At 34.0% G+C, this 21,096-nt stretch overlaps 2 protein-coding genes across 5 annotated transcripts in view; one reads left to right on the top strand and one right to left on the bottom strand.

The window, feature by feature from the left end:
* LOC134531912 (double-strand break repair protein MRE11) overlaps positions 1–10,314 on the top strand; it is a 33,326-nt gene extending 23,012 nt beyond the window's left edge. The window contains exons 11-12 of the mRNA XM_063367952.1: positions 2,594–2,923; positions 4,284–10,314. Coding sequence (XP_063224022.1) covers positions 2,594–2,923; positions 4,284–4,316 — 363 coding nt within the window. The 3' untranslated portion in view covers positions 4,317–10,314. The remainder of the gene's footprint in view (positions 1–2,593; positions 2,924–4,283) is intronic.
* Positions 10,315–15,579: 5,265 nt separating this feature from the next.
* The window catches only part of LOC134531911 (transmembrane protein 198), a 329,748-nt gene continuing 324,231 nt past the window's right edge, over positions 15,580–21,096 (bottom strand). For all 4 annotated transcript variants that reach the window (XM_063367948.1, XM_063367949.1, XM_063367951.1 and 1 more), the window contains one exon: positions 15,580–20,122. In XM_063367948.1, coding sequence (XP_063224018.1) covers positions 19,889–20,122 — 234 coding nt within the window. In that variant the 3' untranslated portion in view covers positions 15,580–19,888. The remainder of the gene's footprint in view (positions 20,123–21,096) is intronic.

Here is a 21,096-nt window from a genome sequence, read left to right as displayed (position 1 = left end):
AAAGCCTATTACAATTCTATAAGTATACATTAAAATGCTTTTAAAATAGACATGTGTAATATAATTAAAACTTGTTTAAATAAGATCATAACAATAAAAAATAAATGAAAATCCTTCAACAGTAAGTTATGTTTTATAAGATTTTAACAAAACACACATACCATAAGAGAATATTAATCATGCCACATAATTCAACACAAAATATTCATTCCAATAGGCGCTACGTAAAAATAACTTCTATTTTTATGCTGATAACTTTGCATTGTTTTATATATATCATTATTTCTAACTTTTAATATTCTCCACACATTAACTGAAATTAAGTATTTTCAGAGCCTTAGCAAATGTTGGTCTGTACCACATACAGTTCGTACGATATCTCTACGTGAAACACATACAGTTCATTATTTGTAATTTTAATTATATTTCCATGAACATAATGAAATTAGTATAGGGCCTAGGTTGTTCACTGTTGAGTACTTCTGAAGTATTTTCATTGTGAGTTAACATACATACCAAATGCCATTCTTCCAGCAAAGTTACAAAGAAGACAACAAGATAATATATGTATAATATATATAATATGTATAATATATATAATATGTATGTAGTACCATATTTTAAACCCCTATTAAATGCATAATAACTCAATCTCTTTTCTGGACTATTAAGTAATAGTTTTTGATTACTGTTATTTGTAACTTAAATAAAATGACAACTAACAAATTAGTAAAATATATAATTACGTGCGATATAGTGTGACAGTTTTACTTGGACGGCAAACGAATATAATAAAATGTCTATGACAATGTTAACTTTACTCATTATTATGGAAAGAAACAAAATGGGCAGATAAGCATACTCTACGCTGACATTTAAAAATGCTCAATTCAAAATGAACATTTCTTCCCGATGACAAACAAAAAAGTTGTATGGTCGCGAATAATACATTCGTATGGCGTCACATCAGCGGAATATTCCCTTGGCATAAATGTGTGAAGTCTGTGACACAAAAACAAATGAACGAACAGCTTTTTTTTTATCGGATGTGCAATCGGAGACCCTTGGGGTGGTTGAAGAGTGTCAGGTCGGTCGCCAGACCAGATAGTGAAAGCTCAGGGGCTTAGGATAGAAAAGGCCTATCTCCAAATTATTAAGTATAAATGTTGTCATGAAATAGTTAAAGACTTGATTACAACCAGGTTTTTAAACCCATCATGATCATGAAGACACTGATCGGAAGGTAATGTACAATACATTTCAATGGCCTTTTCAGTTTTTGCTAAATAATTATAAATATAAGCAAAATTCCACTGTATCTGGACAAATCAAAATATTGATTATATTTTTTTCATCACAGAAATAATATATGATATGATAACTAAATTTGAAAAAAGCGGTTATGTTAAATGTATTGTATACTTTCAGTAGGCAAAATTTCTGGCCCCTACCTCTTATAGACTTTGAGAAAAACTGCCTTTTAAAATAACATTGATATAGATAGGAGCGCAAATTTGTGACACGGCCTCTTAAAATTAGGTAAGTTCGTATGATTAGTAAAACTATTTTGTATTATATTTTCTCATATTTAATTTTTCTTATTAGATTATGTATGTATTTATAAATCACCTTCTAATAAAAGTTGTAAGAAAATTTTAATGAAAAAATTCCTTAAATAGGTTCACAATTGTGGTCACACAGATGTTATATGTACATAAACATAATTATCACGAAAACCTCATTAAAGCATTAATGATTATGAATATGAATATGTACTAAGTGAAGACTTATTGAAGCAAATTATGTAGGACAGTTTAAAACTGTGAACATTTTTAAGAGGTTTTTGGTTGTGTGTTCTCTGTTGATAATGTTGACTGCATTTAGTTAATAAGTTAAGATGTAGTTTCAAAAATATTATTTACTTGCAACCTGCACTGACTTAATACGGATTCGCTCTACTAATTTAGTGTCAATTTGATTTAATAAAAAGTACCAAGTTCTCATAAGAGTCTGGTGTTTTCAAAAATAATAAAATACCAACACATATATAATTTATAACAGATAAACCGACAAATATAAATAGTTTCTTATTAAATAATGTGTTACTAAAAAACACTCTTTGCTGGATCTCATATGAAATTGTCCAAATAAAATGTGGAGGGTAACTTATATACATATTTAATTGGATAAGAATTATTACTGTGATTGTCAAACTATCTTTGCAAATAACTCATTAATTTTTAACCAATTTTAAAAGATAAAAATGGGTTCTGTGCGTCATCCTTAGAAGTTAGTCATAAGCTGTCGCAAAGTTTTCTCTAGACATTTTTAAGAACATAACTCTGTAGTACATTTTTTTTGCTGTATCAGTCGTATATAAGTCTGCACAAGCCATTTAAGCACCCTAAAAGCCTCTTTTTACCACTTGATTACAAAATGTGGAGTGTTCTCTACTATTTTTATATTAAATAATAGCTAATGCATGGCATGTGTTCCAATGCTTCAATCGATTTTTTTTTTAAGTAGACTAGAAATACCTAATTTAAGGTGGGCTACTGTAGGCCAACTAGAGTTGTTGCGTGGGTGGTGGCAGGACAAGGCGTTCTTGAAGCAGCGAGCCGACCAGTTCATGAAGGACCCCAAGAACAGAGCCACGCTGGATGACGAGGACGTGATGGAAGACGGAGACAGCGACGTGGAGGAGATCGGCTCTCTGGACGACGAGGACGATCTGAGCACGAGCTCGAGCTCGAGCGTGGCGTCGGGCCGACGCGGCCGCGGGGGGGCGCGCGCTCGCCCCCGGGGGCCCAGGGCCGGGAGGCAGCAGCCCCCCTCGTCGTGCCAGCGGAGTCCGTCCGCCCGGCCGGCGAGGGGCAGGGGCAGCAGGGGTCCCCGTGGCGGCGCCAGGGCCTCCAACAGGAGCGTGAGTCTGTCCCCTGCGTGGCCGTATTAAGAGACCCGTGAATTCCGCGGATTCATTTCGTGTTATGCTAAAATTCAAATAATTATACCTTAGTGCTGCTTCTGTCATTGGTTCTCTGTTAATCTGGAGGACTGAGGGCCAATTAAAGACCCTCACTCATAGAAATGTCGAATCACAGGCCACCCAGTCGAGACGACTACAAGTCAGCAGCCGATGAACAGTTGGCATTTGCCTGAGTGTGTAGAGGATATTGGAGTCTATCCTGAAGGTCATTGAATCCGCGGAATTCACGGGTCTCTAATCATATTTTTAGATTTAACTACAGAGGGCAGAGGCAGAAATATTCTTGGCTAATTCGCTAATGGTGACCCTGCTTTCAATATACTACACTTTCACACAATCTTATATCAGGAGTAGGTGTGTGCAGTCCTTGTTTTTAGTGGTCAGTTCCAGTTCTGGTGCTTATGAAGCAAAAAAAAAAAATGATTTTGGGGCTACACTAAATAAATATGATTGAGTTTAACTGGATCATTATTGGTTTATTAAAATCAATTTTTAAAAAAAAAACCAGAAAAGAGGAGTACACACAAATCTTCATTTATTTAAGTTTAAAAAAAACTCAAACCTTGAAATTAGTATCCACATCATTGCTGGCATCAGAATAATGACAGCGAAGAAGATACATTCTAGTTTTCTGGTTCACCACTTTTTTTACAATCTTTATATATTTTCGTATAATTAAATTAAATTTGTTTTTATAGTTAAAGTTTTAATGAACTTTTTTTTTAATACAATATGTTTCACTTGTATGGATTTTTTATATTGTAATTGGCCTTTAACGTACTAATAGCCAGAAATCATAACATTCTAACCCGCAAAAAACAGTATGTACCACTAATATATGAAATGAACTGAAAGACACCATATTTTATGCTTATTGACATTTCAATTTGTTACCAACCATATTATAATTAACATTCGTTGACAAAGATGAATTTGAATACTGTAAATAAGCTGTACGTAATACTATTTGTATAAGTTACTGATGAACAGGTGGTATTTCTATAAACTGTAGCGCTAGCATCCCGTGCTAAAATTTTCTCAAATAAATATCTTGAAATGTGATTTAATTTAGTGCAACATTAAAATCACAATAAAATCGAAAAGCATGAAGACGGAATGCTTAATCTAAAATGTAGCCATTTTTGTCTGTGTGAGGTATTTATTTCCATTAAAAAGCAATGCCTGTACATTCTTCATATCGTACTAATATTTGATATATTATATGTACAATGGTAAGTTTTTGTTGCATGTTATATGAACATAGGGCTCAGTGTGGTTTGTTTTTTTCATTTCGCAGTATGGTTGCCTCAGCATGAAAGACTATTTGTGAGAAGTCGACTGAAATGTACAAACATCACATCATGCATGAAAAGTGTGCCTCAGGGTAGCAGTGAAGATGTTACTGATGAACCTATTTCTTTTATATTCTTTACTAAAGCTATGATACAAGTTTTTATAAAAAAAAATTCCATTATTTTAGTTAAAAATTGATGTTCCGTGGTTTTTTTTAATATAAGTATTGGTATCAAACTTTTTTTGTAAGCAGAATTTGGTAAAGTTTAAAATTAATACCAGTAACATTTAGACCTTATTTTGGGTCTAAAATATTTTTTCATTAGTGTAGAAATAACATACATGTATTTATGTTATAATTAATCAATAGTAATGTAGAATGCTATTTTTTTTAATCATATTTTTAATATTTTTGCTGTGTTTTGTTTGTTGTGTTTGTGGTCAAAGTCATAATTCTATGCAGAGTAAGTAGTCTCAAAGTGAGCCTTTACAAATAATACGGGTGTACCAAGACTTTTTTTTTTTTAATCAATGTCGGAGACATCTTTGTTGAAGATGAAGTTGAAGTTGAGATTCTTTAAATTTTTTGCTACATTAGGAAAATTCTACACATATGTATACAACCACGCATACAACCATACATATATAAAACCACACACTGAATAAGAACACTGTAGGCAACTGTAAGCATGTTAACCAACTGCCTTTGCTTCTAAACAAAATAGCACAAATTTTTAAAACATTAAAATTATGTATGTAATAGCAAGATTAACATTGCCTGTGAAAATCACTACGGAAATTGAGAGTGACGGTGCATCCGGTCTGTTTCTGTGCATAGTCTGCCAGAAGAACGCATCGTAGCATGTTAGGGTTATTGAGTCCTTAATACTGAATATTTATGGCCAGATATTTTCCACTAGATCTATAAAAGTTTCTCTTGCCATGTTTTGAACAAAACTAATGAGTCTGCATGCCATGTTTATGCTCCGTCAAATGTTTGTATGAACATAAAGAATCCTTTTTTCTATGAGTTTGTTAAAAGAGAAATTAAAAACCCATGCAGTTAAACACTATAACTATGTGATTAACTACTTGAATTTTTCTCTCATTTTCTTTGTTTTCATCACCTACAGGAAATACTGTATATTAGTTTTACAGAAATGATTGATAAAAATAAGTCTCATAGAACCTTGTATTTCCCAAAAAAATCAGTATAGAGGAGGCCTAAAAACTGTAAACTTTTACACATGCATTGTGTTGTGTTTCAAAGACACTTGATAAATTTCATCAGTGGGCTGACAGTTACAATTTATTTTTAACAGCTGAACAGGTTCCCTACCCAGTAAAACATAAGTCAGCCAATAACGAGGATGTTATTTACATCCTCTAACAACAGTGTTAAATGGCCCTTTTGCTGTATTCTGCTCTGAAAAAATTGTTTGGAACCTTCAAAGTTTTTTAACATTCTCAGAGTCAAACAAAATTAGTCTTCATTTTGATTTTTCAAATCTTGGCACACCCCGAAAAATATACCTATGTACAGGTGGAGTGCTTTGGATTGTGTCTGATTTGTTTTATACTACGGTGAGGTCTTGTAAAGTTTGTAAGCAAACTTCTACTCCTCCAATTAATTAATTTGCTAATTTATAAGGCTACAGTGTTTTAACAAAAAACTCTACTTAAAAAAAATTTTTTTAATGCCTAAGATATAGAGCTGGGCCGATCACCTATTTTGCCGATCATGCAGATGCCGATCATCTGCTGCCGATCTTGCCGATCTTCTGAGCCGATTAGAGCCTTTCAAGTACCTCTGATTACACGTTGCTTTTGACTGATCACTATAAACGGTGAAATATTCCCAGACAAAACTACTTTTCATTGACATGATTACTTAAAAATCACGACATCATAAATTTCACGGACTAGCAATTATACAGGTAAGCCCGGAAGGTCTTGTCAAGCTTCTCAGACACCAGCGTGCAGCTGGGTTAAGGCCAAGGTCATGTGACGTAACATCTCCCGAGGCTTACTGCGCCTTCGCAGCAGATGGATAAAAATAGTAAACTCCCCATTATTCGTGTTCATTGGGACCCGCCGATGCCCGGATAATTGAAATTCTGTAAAAAAAAAAAAAAAATAAATAAACCCGGATAATCGGTTAACGGTAAGGGCCGCCTTCGAATTGTTGTCTCGGCTTAAAAAAATACGGCACTGCCTAGCCATTAGTTCACGGTCATTTACAACAGCCGAAGAGAGAAAGATAAGATCGTGCTGACCTTGTACACATAAATTTTGGGTAGCTCCCCACCCCCCTCCTCCCCTTCGATCAACCGAATCATAGAGTAAGTAAAGGGAGAGGCGCCACTCCCATAGTAATGATCGTTTGCTTAAATTTGTAAACAAAACCCTTGCGATCATACCATTTCTTTGCAACTTGACAACGAAAACATTACAGCCAGATAAAACCTGAGAAAAGTTTAGCATGTGATAGTTGGCACCTTTGTTGTCGTTATATTTTATATTTTTTCGATAAAAGCTACTGATATTGTAAAATTGCTTTATGTTAGTCCTTATAATGGGACGTTAAACTTTTTCCGCAATAGAAAAAAAAAGTTTTGAACTATGGTAGATTCGAACTCTCAATCGTCAGTTTCGAGCTATGACGCCTTTACCCACAAGACCACCAATCTATCTTGAAATAGGTTCAACAAGTGTATGTACTTATGTTTTATTTTTCTGCACTAGTAAAGTCCAAATTAATTATACAGCCAGATTGAAACTGATGATCGTTTAGTAATTAATTTTATTTCTGTTTATTATATTTATTTTCCATTCCATTTTTAATTTTTTTTTTAATTTTCAACTTCAAAAACTACAGTAGCAGCCCTAGCAGGTAATATGGAGAACGACAGGCCAACGTGCTCTAATTTTCATTTTCGGCAATATGTCACGCATCATCTATTTTTCAGTTACATTTAAAAAATATATACTTTTACTTTCCAATTCCATTATTACCACGAGACAATACAAAGATGGCCGTATGTAATTATAATAACTGGATATGTAATAAACTAAAGAGATCAAAACTTGTAATTTTTTTTTTTCGATGTTGGTGAAACATGGTATGATCTCATTTTTAAGGATTCAGTTTGTCCTATCTACTGTCACCCCCCTGAACCGAATGCCAGACAGACACGTCACTCGCCAGGCGCCTGCCGTGCGTTGGCGGGCGGAAAGTAACTCTGCAGCACGTGAAACAACATTCAAACAAACGGAAAACGGGAAGCAGAAGTCAGGACATCCCCCTCACGTTTAAAGAGTGACAAATGTGACAGCTGAAAGGGGGGCGACACAAAGGGTCGGTACAAACAGCGTTGCAGTGTTTGCCGGCCGCCGGCCCGCGTGACGTTAATTTTAAGCGCTGACAATTTTGCTTCTCTTTTTTTTCTGCACTTTTAAATCGTCCCGGATTATCCGATTCCCGTATTATCCGATTCCCGTATTAGCGCGTCACGGATTAACGATGTTCTACTGTGGGAAACAAAACTTTTCATCAACCAGGTTTTTATACAAAAGAAAGTTAAGCTCTATTTCCCGCTAAACAGGATAAGAATATTAATTTCTCTAAACAAAACTTTCAATAGGCCATATTTAGCGAGAAAAAACTAAATAGATGAATTCCCGAAGAGTAGTTGTTTACTAACCACGAGACTACTAGCGCCATTAATCCGCACTAATTCCGTCGCGCGACGCGCGTCACTCTAATCTCTGGCGTCACATAACCAACCTAAACAACAGTCGCCATTCGCCATTCCGGTAATATTAACCGTAAATGGTAAACAAATACATAGTTTTCGGTTCGTAAATGATAAATAACTTTGCAAATAGTATAATGGAAAATTATTTTACCGAAAGTACCGTAAATATACGTGGAAATTGATACTTAGGTATGTAACTGTTCAATGTTTATAAAACTTACGGTATTTGTTTACTTTATTGGTATATTTTTCTTCGTGTGTGGTTAGTTTTAAATTATTAAATCCTATTATTTTTCAATGAATAATCAAATTTTCTTCCAGAAAAGTACCGTAAACAAACATGGAAATTTGTTAGGTATAGGTAATTATTCAATGTTATAAGTTTGCAGTAGGAGACCAATGATCGGCTCAAATAATCGGCTACGTTTTGCCGATCATTATGATCGGCAAAATTAACAAAATCGGCCGATTACTACGATCGGGGATCGGCATCGGCCCAGCTCTACTAAGATAATAACTTCCATCTCATGTGTACCAAATTTAACAAAAAAAAAAAGTGAGTGAATCTTTCAGTACTCTCCAGTGATGTGTTAACAATTAACATCTAACCTCGGTAACAAGCAAACTCATGTGTTCCCATGTTGTTCATAAACCAAATAAACTTATAATACTAATACTTTCGAAAACTATATTTAACGTAGAATTCTTGAAAATAATGCTGAACATGATAAATAAGTAACTTTTCTAATACCTAAATTTTTGGATGCGAATCTCACACATACCTTCTGTGCCCACCACTAGAATTCGCTGCCTGAGTTGTAAACTTTGCTTTCCACCATCAAACACAAATAGCAATTAGCAGCACAAAACACCCGGAAGTTTTAAACTAGTATTAAATACAGCTCTGACCTGATTTAGACAAGGAATTTTATTTCAATACTGCCCATCTTGTTAAAATTCACTAAAATTCTACAAAGTTTTTCGTTCATGTTAAGAAATTATAATTCTATGACATTACTAAAATACTAGTCAACCTGAAACATTTTAAAACTCACATTTTAACACTAAGTATATGTTTGTATATGTATTTGTTTATTATTTTTAACCCCCAGCACAAACAGAGGAGTGTTATAAGTTTAAAATGTGTATCTGTCTGTGGCATCATAGCTCCCAAACAAAGAAACTTTTTTTATTATTATTTTTTTAAGGTGAATTAGTTGGGAGAGTTCTTGGCTATGATCCAATAAAATCTGTTCAGGCATTTAAGATCATCAACTATAAAACATTCTATATAACAACATCAACAACTATAAAACAACTATCTCACATCCCTTCATCAACTCTTTTATAGTTGATGAAGGGATGTGAGAGCAACTTCCACAGGTCTGATCAATTCTTAATTTGGTATCCATTTACTTCAATGAACCTTGAACTGATGTGGAATGGATGTTGTAGTACGGTACAGACTACAAAAACAAAACAATGGTAAAATACGATGATAGTTTTTAATGCATTTTAATTTATAATTTATAATAGTAGCTTCAAGTGAGAATTGTAAAGTTTGAAGTATTTTCAATTTTTAATTTAAGTTTTTGCTTAAATATCTGAATTCAGTCTGTAAATACTTCCTACAAACAAACCTTAACCTTATTGAGCTGATTCAACATTATTATAATATAATATTATAGTGTTATAAAAAAAAGTTTTAAAAAATTCCAGGGAAGAGATTTATTTGTACCTCGCCTCTTGAGGTTTCCAAGTGTGGGCTCTACCGCTGTGCTAGTAAATCTCGTGGCACCTTGCAAGGGTATATCTTTGTAATGACAGTTTCCTTACGAATTTGAAAACTTTACTATGACTATTTTAGCTAACCAATAATATTCTAGGATAGATTCACTATCATAAAGTTCCATTTTGCACAATAATACATTTGGTATGTACCCTAATGTTTGCAAAAGTGACATTAAAGGTTTAAAACAAGTGGGTCAGACATCTTTGCGACACATTTCCGTTCGTCGAATTCCGTTTCCATTCACGAAATTGCTCCTACCAAATGCTGTTTGCTTAGAGCCCAGATGTTTACACATTAAAAAAAAATAATATATTTTTTTTAGTTTTGCAATGTAGTTCCTCTAGATGAGTCCAAGTTTTGCACTCTATTAGTGATTCATCATGTCTTTTTGTTACTGTAATGTTTTAATGCCACTGTTGTGTGTTTTTCTTCATAAAGTGTTGAATTTGTGATTAGTATAAGATAAAAATATTTTCAATAATGTATACCTCAAATTTTTGTTAAAGAATTTTTTTTTATGTTGTGAATATCATCTTGTCATATAAAAGTTAATGGCATTCACTTATATGTAATAAAATACAAGTTACCATTTTTTTATGTGCAAAGATAATTACATTTTTTATTTACAATTTACCTTTTCTACTTATCAATTTTCAAGGATTGATTTTGACCTCTTTTTCATCAAATATGAATCAATGTCCATGGACCAACTTGATAAGATGAACCATTGCTGCAAGTGGTTGAAAAAAAAAAGATGGTTATGTATAAAATTAAGAATTACAAAATCTGTACCTTGTAGACTATTAAATCCATTTCTTTTTATTTGTAAAACCTTAAAATATTGTTATGAACGTGAGCAAGGCCAGGACACATGCAGGTGCAGAGTTGGCTGGCGGCTGCCGCAACATGATATGTGCCGCGCGCGCCTGGAAGATAACAACGATTGTCGCTTTCCCCCCTCCTTCCCACTACTCCCCGCGCGGCACCTTGCCTTTGACACGTAACTGAAACCTGACAGCTGCGGAGTTACGCGAGTCGCTGACACGTGTTTCGAGAGACTTCTGCCGTCTTGTCGGTGCGGAATGACGCGACTGGCTCCGGCCGCGCTCGCGAGTTCTGGAAATTGCGGCTGATAGATAAAAAAGGGCGGCGGCCTCGAGTTAGTTAGTGGAGTAGAGAGACAGTTCAGGTGGGAGCTGCTGGAGGTTTAAAAAAACCAGGTAGAATTTTTAAATTTCATAATTTTTTTACCGTGTACACTATCAAATTTTTTTTCTAATTGTAAAACCTTGAATTATTATCAACAATTTTTGTCTAAAATAATTTTTTTATACGACTTATGTTGACTGTAAGGTGCAGAATAAATAGTGGTTGAATAACAAAAAATTCATAAATCCCTTAGTAGGCACACTATCAAATCTATTCAAATTGTTTGTAAATCTTATAATTTTTATCTAAAACTTTCTGCAACAATTTTGATAATACAAACCATAATGGCAAGGGGTTGGAAAAACCTAGGGTTAGAATAAGAAAATAAATACGTAAGTAAAACTTCCCTACCATTTACACTATCGATTCCATTCTTATTTTGGTTTAACTTTATAAATATTGACTAAAACTATTTTTAAAATAAATTTTTATCTAACCAACCATTACTGCAAGCGTTGGAAATAACAAGGTTTGAAATGAAAAAAAATAATCATAACTTCTTTTTAATAGACAAACTTTTAAATCTGTTGTGATATTGTATGAATCCCAAATTTAATCTAAAACTTTGGCTGAAGCAATTTTTAATGAACTGTAAAAACATGGGTTGAAATTTAAAAAAATAACTTTCTTAGTATCAAATTTGTTTAAAATTATTTTCAAACCATCTTAATTTTATTTTAACTTTTGGTGCAAATAAAATTTTTATACGACCAGTTTATTAGGGATGAAAAATAGTGTTTGAAGGCCAAAAATTTAAGTAATTACCTTAGCTATTCTAAGCTATTTAATGCTTGATACATTGAGTTAAAAATATTAGGAATATGTTCACTGCATGGAAAATGAGCAAATATTTAATCAATCAGTTTGTAATATTGAACATAAATATGTTATGTACATTAAGTTCTTAAAATGTTGCAGAAGTTTATAGCAGTTTCCAAAATATTTCGAGAATAATAATTTACTTTGAAATCTATCTCTGTCTGTAGGCTGCGTCAAAAGGGATTTTCTATTGTGCAATTGTGATAAGAAAAAAGTTCAGTTACTTAAACCTTATTTTTTAAAAATAAAGCACGACCAATTAAAGTTAATTAAGTTATGTCTTATGTTGCATAAATTTGCTGATATTTTTTTTATACTATGACAAACCACTTTGATGATCAAATGTTAAATAGGGTCAAATCTTTATTAATTTGGAAATTAGTGTTTTCACTCAGCATTCAACAGTGACATAATGGAACTGTTTTCGTCCAATAATAAATGCTACAAATTATTTCATGAAAAAAAGTTTAAAAACCAAATCTAGATATTTAATTGGATTTCTTATTAATTGAAAGAAGCTGTATTTAATCTAAGAAACCCTTATTAAATCAAACACTACTAGGTACTAGGTGAAAACTGAAAACCAGGATTAATCCAAAACTGATTAATTTGATACTAAGGTAGTTTGAAAACCCCTGATTAATCTGACAAAATCTAATCAAATGAATCAATGACTCTGCTTGGATAACCCTATTAAACTAATATTGACAAATTGATGTATTCCTGTAAAGAAAAAATTGAACATAATTTTTAAAATTATTTTACCCTGAATCCATCCATTGCATAGAATTCGGATCACTGCTACACCAAACATGTGCTTTAACAGTTGAATGATATTGTAGTAGTACTGCAAAAATGGTAGCACAAAACTTTAGTTCATGGGTGGTAGACACAATGCTATACTTCTATTGTTATCTTGAACTACTAAGAAAGAGATTCATTTTTTTTATACATATATAGGTACTAGATTTCTAAACAACTGCTCTAACAATTTCATTTAAATTTACAGAATATGTTTTCAGGGGGCGAGAAATCCACCTATTTACCTTGGTCACAACTACAAATTTTTGATGTGATAACGTCTTATAAATCGATGAACGCCGGCTGCACGCACGAAAAAGCATGACTCATTGTCACATTCCGCCTGAGCCGAGCGTGCAAGCAAGAACGCGGAACAAGCGATAGAGAGGCACGATCGGCTTGTGACGCATCTATCTCTCTTTCACTCCATCGGCCGATGCGTCCGAGTAGAAGAGAGACAACTGTTTATAAAGTGAAGTGAAAAGTTAATGTGGTTTCCATTGTTTATTACAACAACAATTGCGACAAAAAAGGTAATTAATTCTTGCATTTTAAGAATTTTATTAGCGATATAATCTCATATATTTGTTCTTTGATTATTAAAAAAAAGTAGCATCAGTCGGCGAGTGCAGTAATAATAGGTTATGTTACAATTTTAAAAAAAAATTATCTCATATAAACTATCGTATAAAAAGACAACTGCTTTTATTTAGTATTCAATGAAAAAAAAAATTGTAATTTTCAATTAACTCCTTTGTATTATAGAAAATAATGATACCTAATTCAATGATAATAATTCAATTCATAAAAGTATGCAATTTTTCATCAATGTTTTCTTATAACATTATCACGTAAAATTATTGTCCGTAAACCGACTTTACAGACAAACACCACCACCCCCCCCCCCCCCCCCCCCCTCCCCTACACACACACTTTTTTTTTTCATTATAAAATGCTAACAGAGCCCAGCGATGTAACCTGCGTTAAATTAGAATTATATAAGCTCTACATACATATTCCCCTATAACCTTTCACAACAAACGGTCTATTTAACAATTTAATGTTTATTTTTATTTCAAAGTGACTATTGGTGTAGAGCTTCTCTGTACACAATGTTAGCTGTCGTTTTATGTTCTGGTAGTAAAATTTATTGGTTTTCTGGAGTTCCAACTTGTGATAAACCAACATATACCTAGTTGCCCAAGGGAGAAACACTCTTTCTGTAAATCAGTGCTAACCAAATAGAATGTTTGTCACAAAGACTTATTAATGATCAACGCAAATTAAGTTTTTACAGGAAACTGGAGCCATTTAAAACATATCGGTAAGTCCGTGGGGATCATTGAAGTCCTTGGGATGTGCGCCAACTGGCCAGTTGCTGGACCAGTGAGGATGGTGGCCATAATTAAGTTGTCTTTTAAGTTTTTAATTAGTTGCCTTGTATTAGTAGCCACATATTAGGTGGACATAAATTTATTAAGAGTGTGATAGGCATACCAATTTTTAATAATGGTTCGTGAGGTATCAGGCCAGATGGGTTCAGTTAATTTAAAAATTCTTGTGCATAGTGGACTCACCCTTGTCGGCATCAAAGTTTCAGAGGTCCTTTAACTTTCGGTCAACAGCTTCAACATGGAATCCATGATTCATGGCACATTCGTCCCAGATTATCAATGATGCGTCCTGAAAAATTTTGTCTAGGGGCCCAGGTTCAGTGCCGGAATCTCTTGCTCCAGTTTGCAAATTTAATTTCCGTGACTTGCGAGACGCGGCATAGGAAGACTCTTCCGTTCAGTATAACCTTTCTGCTCTTATCTCAGATGTCATTCGTGAGAGTGCTATCTTTTAGGCATGTTGTCGTTATTATACACTTACAGTAACTATTACTGCAGAAAATTTTACACATAACTTTGTAAATGAGTTTTCAAATTAAAATAATGTCTATGTCATAGATTTACTCACCCAAACACTCCATACTGATTAAACTATTCAAAGTGATATTCATAGAGAATTCTTGAAAACCTTATCTTACTTCTTTGACTTTTAACATAAAAACAGTCTCTGTAACTGGAATATTAAACTTGGATATACATGGGATCGCGAACTTCTTTTTAAATATAATAAAGTTCAATATTTGTGCTGTGCATTTTATTTCTTTGATTTGCAGTACATTTTATTGCTTTATTTCAAAATGTTTAGGCAGCGCATGCCGATAAATCAATCAGATGGCTTAGTTTTTTTTTATGATTTTAGTATTTTGTTGTGATTTCTTATTGAAAACACATCTTTATAAGAATAAAAAAGTAGCCTATCACTCTCTGGGATAATGTAGCTTCCTATTAGTGAAAGAATTATCAGAATAGGATCAGTAGTTTCAGAGATTATCCCCAACTTCCAAACTTACGAACAAACTTTACCTCTTTATAATATTAGTATAGATGAGAGTGAAACAGTTGACAAATATTCCATCAAAATGATGTGTATAACGTATAACTATCTATAAAAGATGTTCACAGAGCAATGATTAAAATTTAGTTACATAATTTTATGATGCAATGTATGTTAATTTTTCAGTGTTGATTGGTAATGAAGATACTGTTTGGTGTAGAAAAAGTTGTATAGTGCAAAATCATATTTAAGTTTTGTGTGAGCAAAAAAATCACCTGAATGTGACATCACTAAAGATTTTCAAGCAAATAAAACTTGCAATGCAGCCATGTACCAAATTATCGTTACAAGCAGTAAATTACTATTTAAAAACTTTTCTTAACTTATACTACCAGTTATAAAGAAGTTTCACTTAAAAATCAAATGGGTTGCAGCACAAATGACATGGATACAAGATGATTCAAGACATTTTCGTGATTCTTGCTGACTGGGAATTCTGCATAACTACATAATAAACTAAAACTAGTGCTGGATTTTTCTATGGATTTGAAAGATATATCTCAATATTTTTATTCATTTTTTTTGTTCCAAACAGTTTATTCAACACAAACACGATGGATGAACTTTTGTGCAGGATACAGCATCATATAAATGATTATTGTCTTCCCATGTCCATAATTATGATTTTCTAACAACCAGGTTAGTTAAAAAGCTAAGTGTATTTCCCAACAAACACTGATACAGTGATAAATGTACACTTACTGATGAAATTACATAAAAATATCACTTTCGTAACTGTGAAAACAATTTAAAAATTTAAACTTTCTGGCTGATAAATATTTTCCAACAATTTTTCTCATATAAACTTTTTTCAAACATGTTTGGGTACAACTGTATTTGAATATTTCAATAAACATATATTTACATGAGAAATACAAATGACAATTAAATGTTCCAAACCTAGATTCCGGTTACAATGAAATGTGATCAAGAATTTTACTTGCTGTATGAGTTATGTACTGAAATAGCGCTTGCAATGCATCCACATTTAAGAAAAGTTACATTGTTCTTGCATACGTTTGTGAACCACCTGTCATAGTCAACGCTCAGTATTTATGTAAACAACTGTCTATACAGGAACCAGCTTCATCTACACATGTGTGTATGTTTTGATGGACATACGTTTATCACATTTGGCTTCAAATTTGTTCTGGTATTGTTCAAAGTAAAACATTTACACCAGAATTCAGAATCTTTGGTTTTGTTACAACACTTTGTTCTACAATTAAGGTTTTGTAATCTAATAACTTACTGAATGTGTAAAATGAAAATGTGCTACAAATGACAAAGAGTAAAAAGACCATTGCTGCTAGAAAAACCTCTATAAACATCTATGAGTTGGCATAGAGTAAAATGAGTCTCTCATATTTTCATCAACTAAATTTTACCTCATTCCCGGAGTTCATGATGCAGTCCATCTCTTTTCAGTGCAGTACATAAGGTGTGAATTTAAGTTTTATTGGGTCTTTGTTAATATTGGTTTTTGGATGCAAAATGAATATCAAATTGAATATTAAAAATATTCATGAGGGGGAATCAAATAATTATTTTTCTTTTCTTTTAAATCTGCTGACGTAAACAAGGGCCACATGGTCTTGATACACACAAAATGTTTAAATCCACTACTAAAGAAATATTGTATACTTACTGCATAGAAATGTGAACTTAAAAATTGCTTTGAGAATGTAATTGACCTCTACAACACACCAACTGCCTTCCAACATGAGTAGAGACCCGAAAAATTTGCGGGTTTATTTCGTGTTATGCTAAAATTCAAATAATTATACCTTAGTGCTGCTTCTGTCATTGGTTCACTGTTAATCTGGAGGACTGAGGGCCAATTAGAGACCCTCACTCATAGAAGTGTCGAATCACAGCCACCCAGTCGAAACGACTCACAACTCAGCAGCCAATGAACAGTTGGCATTTGCCCGAGTGTGTAGAGGATATTGGAGTCTATCCTGGAGGTCATTGAACCTGCGAATTTTTCGGGTCTCTAACCATGAGACACGTTTTGGACAGTTGCATTGACGAACAGGCTGTTCAGTATTGGGCTCAAACATTTTCTGCTGCGTAGCTTGCGCAGATGATCCACATCGATTATTAGTTTTTAATTAGTCGAGGAAAAGTCTGGTAATTTACTTGAAATCCTGGAAAAGTCATGGAAGTACCCCAGTGATGGTAACTTGAGGATGAAACATAATGATTCAGTGTGCATTTAACCAGACTACGAAAGAATTTATTTTAGATGGTGTGTTAGTGTACAGTCGTGCACACTTAGAGTTGTAGGCAAGATTCTGCTTGAAACACAGAAGTGAAGAGCGAACTAGGCCAACTGTAGGCGTGGTGAAGGCTAGATTTTCTTTATTTCTTTCAGAAAATTTAAAAATTAGTAAATTATTATTTTTTTTTAAAAATTAGTTAAGAGAAATTTTATTACTGATTTGTGTGTATGGTTGTCGGCATGAGTAAGTTAACACTACCACAGGTTAAAAAATATCTTTTTCAGTGACATTTCATCACTTGTTTGCTGTTGCAGTGTGCACAAGGACTTGTGAATATGCTTTTCCTGCATGGTTACCGTTGTCTGCATTGAGTATGTGTATCAATAAAATGTTGTTCTTGGGTGGTTGTCCCAATTCTAAAAATTAGTGATGAGTAAGATCCCTTTTTCTAAAATGTACTTCTCGAATACAAATTTAGGTCTCAAGAGTGAAAAATTAAATAATGTACAATAAATTAAAAATACAAGCTATGCTGTTGAAACTTTCTACCCTTGAAATGGTCATTTCACAAACTAAGTGTACAGAACCAAAACATATTAAGTTTATTTATATAATTATATGTTGAAAGTACAATATTGGGGGTAATGGTAACATATCAGGTAAAAGAAAAATAGAATTATTATACTTCAAAGGTTATTACTGCTGAATTTTTTTATTTACATCATTTTCTTTCATATTTTTCTTTGAATATTGAATCATTCAAATACCTACTAAGGATTTAATGGTATTTGAGCATTTGATTGACCCATCCCTAATAAAAATTAAAACAATCACCCTGGTATTCAAATAATGCTAACAGCATAATTTTAGTGCCTACGAAAAAATTTAGATCCATCTGCATTTTTCATGTACATTTGTAACTGTACATAAATGTTAAACGTGTATTCGAAACAGTGGCATTTTAAGGCTTTAGGGTTTGATTTGTACAGTGTGTGAATTCATGATAAACCTTATTTTATTTCTGTAAATTTATACCCCAAATCTTCAGATTATTTTGGGGTCTTAGCATTGACACACATTTTGTCGCTTTAGAGCCTAAAATGGTGATTTCTATCACTTTAGCTTGTCACGGCAACGATAGCAATTGATTATTTATTCATTATTCAAATTGCATATGCATAAAAACAAATGTTGACAGCACACTTACAGTTACGTTATAGGAAGTAAACAACTCTCTGGAGTAGTTATGAAACAAGTTTTTTTCCTCACCGGTAGTAGAATTAACTTACATTAGTGCCAGTCTTGCTGCTTGACATTTTGCTGGTCAGACTGCCAACTTCAAAGAACTAAATATTGACAATCTATAAAAAAAAATGCTGGCTGGGAATTTCAGGTTCAATGAAAATTTGTAAAAGTGATGATTTCTTGCTTTGCTTTGCATCCTAATACTATTTAATTGGTCTTTTGTAGCACATAATCTCACTTTTTTTTTATACTATATGATATGGTTACAACAATATATGTAGTTTATATTCATGTCTTTTAAACAATTTGTAGTTTTACTTCAGGCGAAGCGGTAAGTTTGTTTTAACACCTTTATTTTTATGTTACTCAATGAACTCGTGGAAAGACAAATGAAATTTATGTATGCTGGTTTATAAGATCTGATTCTATTACTTAAAACTTAAAATAGAAAGAAAAAAAAAGCATAGTATTTTAATGCCTTACCAGTAACTAAACCTAAAAAGACTTTTCTTGACCATAAAAATTACAACTATTTACAAATAATAAAAGCAATCAGTTAACTGTCATAAAATTTTATCATTTTGGTACATCAGAGAAATTTCATGTACTGTTCAGTTTCAAAATAGCATGTTTGTATGTATTTAGCATTTTATTTTGTACTCACAAAAGTACGTAGTATTTTTACGTGAGCTGACTGAGTGCATATTGACCAGTAAAGAAAAAGCTTCTGTAGTTTTATCTAGTATGGATATATCTCAATACACACATATGTTGCAGTGATGCTATATCTTGAAATTTTAAACAAACTACATAGTATGTATTTGATTTCTACAAAAAACAAAAATTCTGTTGCCTGTAGGCATATTAATAACACTGTTCAGGTTAATTCATATTTTCAGCAAGTCCTTTATGAACCAACATGATTGCAATTTCAGTGCCATAGTCGGTATAAAACTGCATGCAACCACCCTGAACAGTAAGCAAGCCACTTGTGTAAAACTGTTAAAGAATGAATGCTTTGAATTTCATTATTAAACTATCATCTTCAACATCAAGATGTTTGGCTAGAGTCTTTTGTGGTATCTTTGGCATCTAAAAAATAGCAAATAACATTTTACATTTTTGAAACATGCCCCTTTGGGTCTATATTCAACAGCATTCTGTTGCATTTTTCCCCCCGCTCTTTTTCGCTCATCTCTCACTAAGCAGATTATGTCCCGGTTTTCAGATTGTTCTTCAGTCTTCAAAATGAGATGTTCAAGCTTTTTACACACGGTAGTTTTCCTGCAACCACACGAGGGACGGGGAGACACTATCGGTACGGCGGCCGGCCCAGGTTGAAGTCCACGGACTCGCGGCTGCTGCCCTGCCGCCGGTCCAGCTGGATGACGTCGCCAGAGATCTCGCGGCTCTCGTCCTCCGACTCTGTGAGCGCGGCGAGCTGGGTCTGGTCGGCGGGCAGGATGGTGAGGTGCGTGGAGTCGGACTGCAGCGTGCTGGTCTCCCCGGGCCCGCACACCTTGCGCTGCAGCGCCTGCACGTAGCTCTGCGAACAGCACACCTGTTGTTGTGTCCGTTGCAGGGCGCACTGATGCAGGTTCCGAGCGACATGCTCCCTCTCTCCAGTCGGCCACGACACTGACCACTCGAGTCAGGGCTACAACAACACCCTGCTGACAGCCCTGCGTGGTTACGTGCTGACCAGGTGATGGTCTGCGCTACGTTGGTTGGACACCCACAACATCGCCTGAAGTGTAGTGATGGCCATGTGAAAACAGTTAACATGACAGCGAAACGACAGAGATTCTAATTCATATCTCCTGACCATCACTAGACGGTGGTTAGGAACCATTTCCGCAATGTTTTGGGCGGAACAAGAGGTTCAAATTTGACTTCAACTATGTCGCGGCATGCCGTCTCCTGACAATTCCCAACTCCAACCTGCTGGGAGCATCTCGAGTACTTGGGGTACCACCTTTTATTCAGACTTGGTCTCACATGCAGAGTTGGTCGCTTCATGGAATCAGTCTGTTGGAAAAAGGCTATATCTTAACTTGTCTAGATCACTTTACCGTGTAAATGCAATATCTGGTGAAGCTCAATCATGTTACGTGCGAAAATACCATTTGATTGGCGCTCCTGTATTGCTCCAACATGCAGCAGAGATATCACAGTTAATTTGGAATGGCCATTTCTCCGGATATGTGGCCCTTTTCATCTCCTGATAAATTTCATATTTCCTTTTTCAAACAGACTGATTAAATGAAGGAATTATCCTAAGAAACGCTGGTTAAGTCACAATTTCTCTCACCAGATATTCACATTTTTTTTTTTTTTTTGCTACTGTAAAAGGTAATACAAGGGATAGTAATTATCAACACTTTCATTACTTTTTACAGCTATTACATAATCTTTAGTAAATATTCACTGAAAATTGGAACACACCAAGCAACGAAAATAGGACGCAGTCTATTACGCAAAACCAGTAGCCCAGCTCGTACAGCTACTAGTATCCAGTTT

The sequence above is a fragment of the Bacillus rossius genome, chromosome 5 (assembly GCF_032445375.1).
Source record: "Bacillus rossius redtenbacheri isolate Brsri chromosome 5, Brsri_v3, whole genome shotgun sequence".
Taxonomy (NCBI): Eukaryota; Metazoa; Arthropoda; class Insecta; order Phasmatodea; family Bacillidae; genus Bacillus; species Bacillus rossius.
Note: the sequence above shows the minus strand (reverse complement) of the source record. Positions and strands in the feature narration are given on the sequence as shown.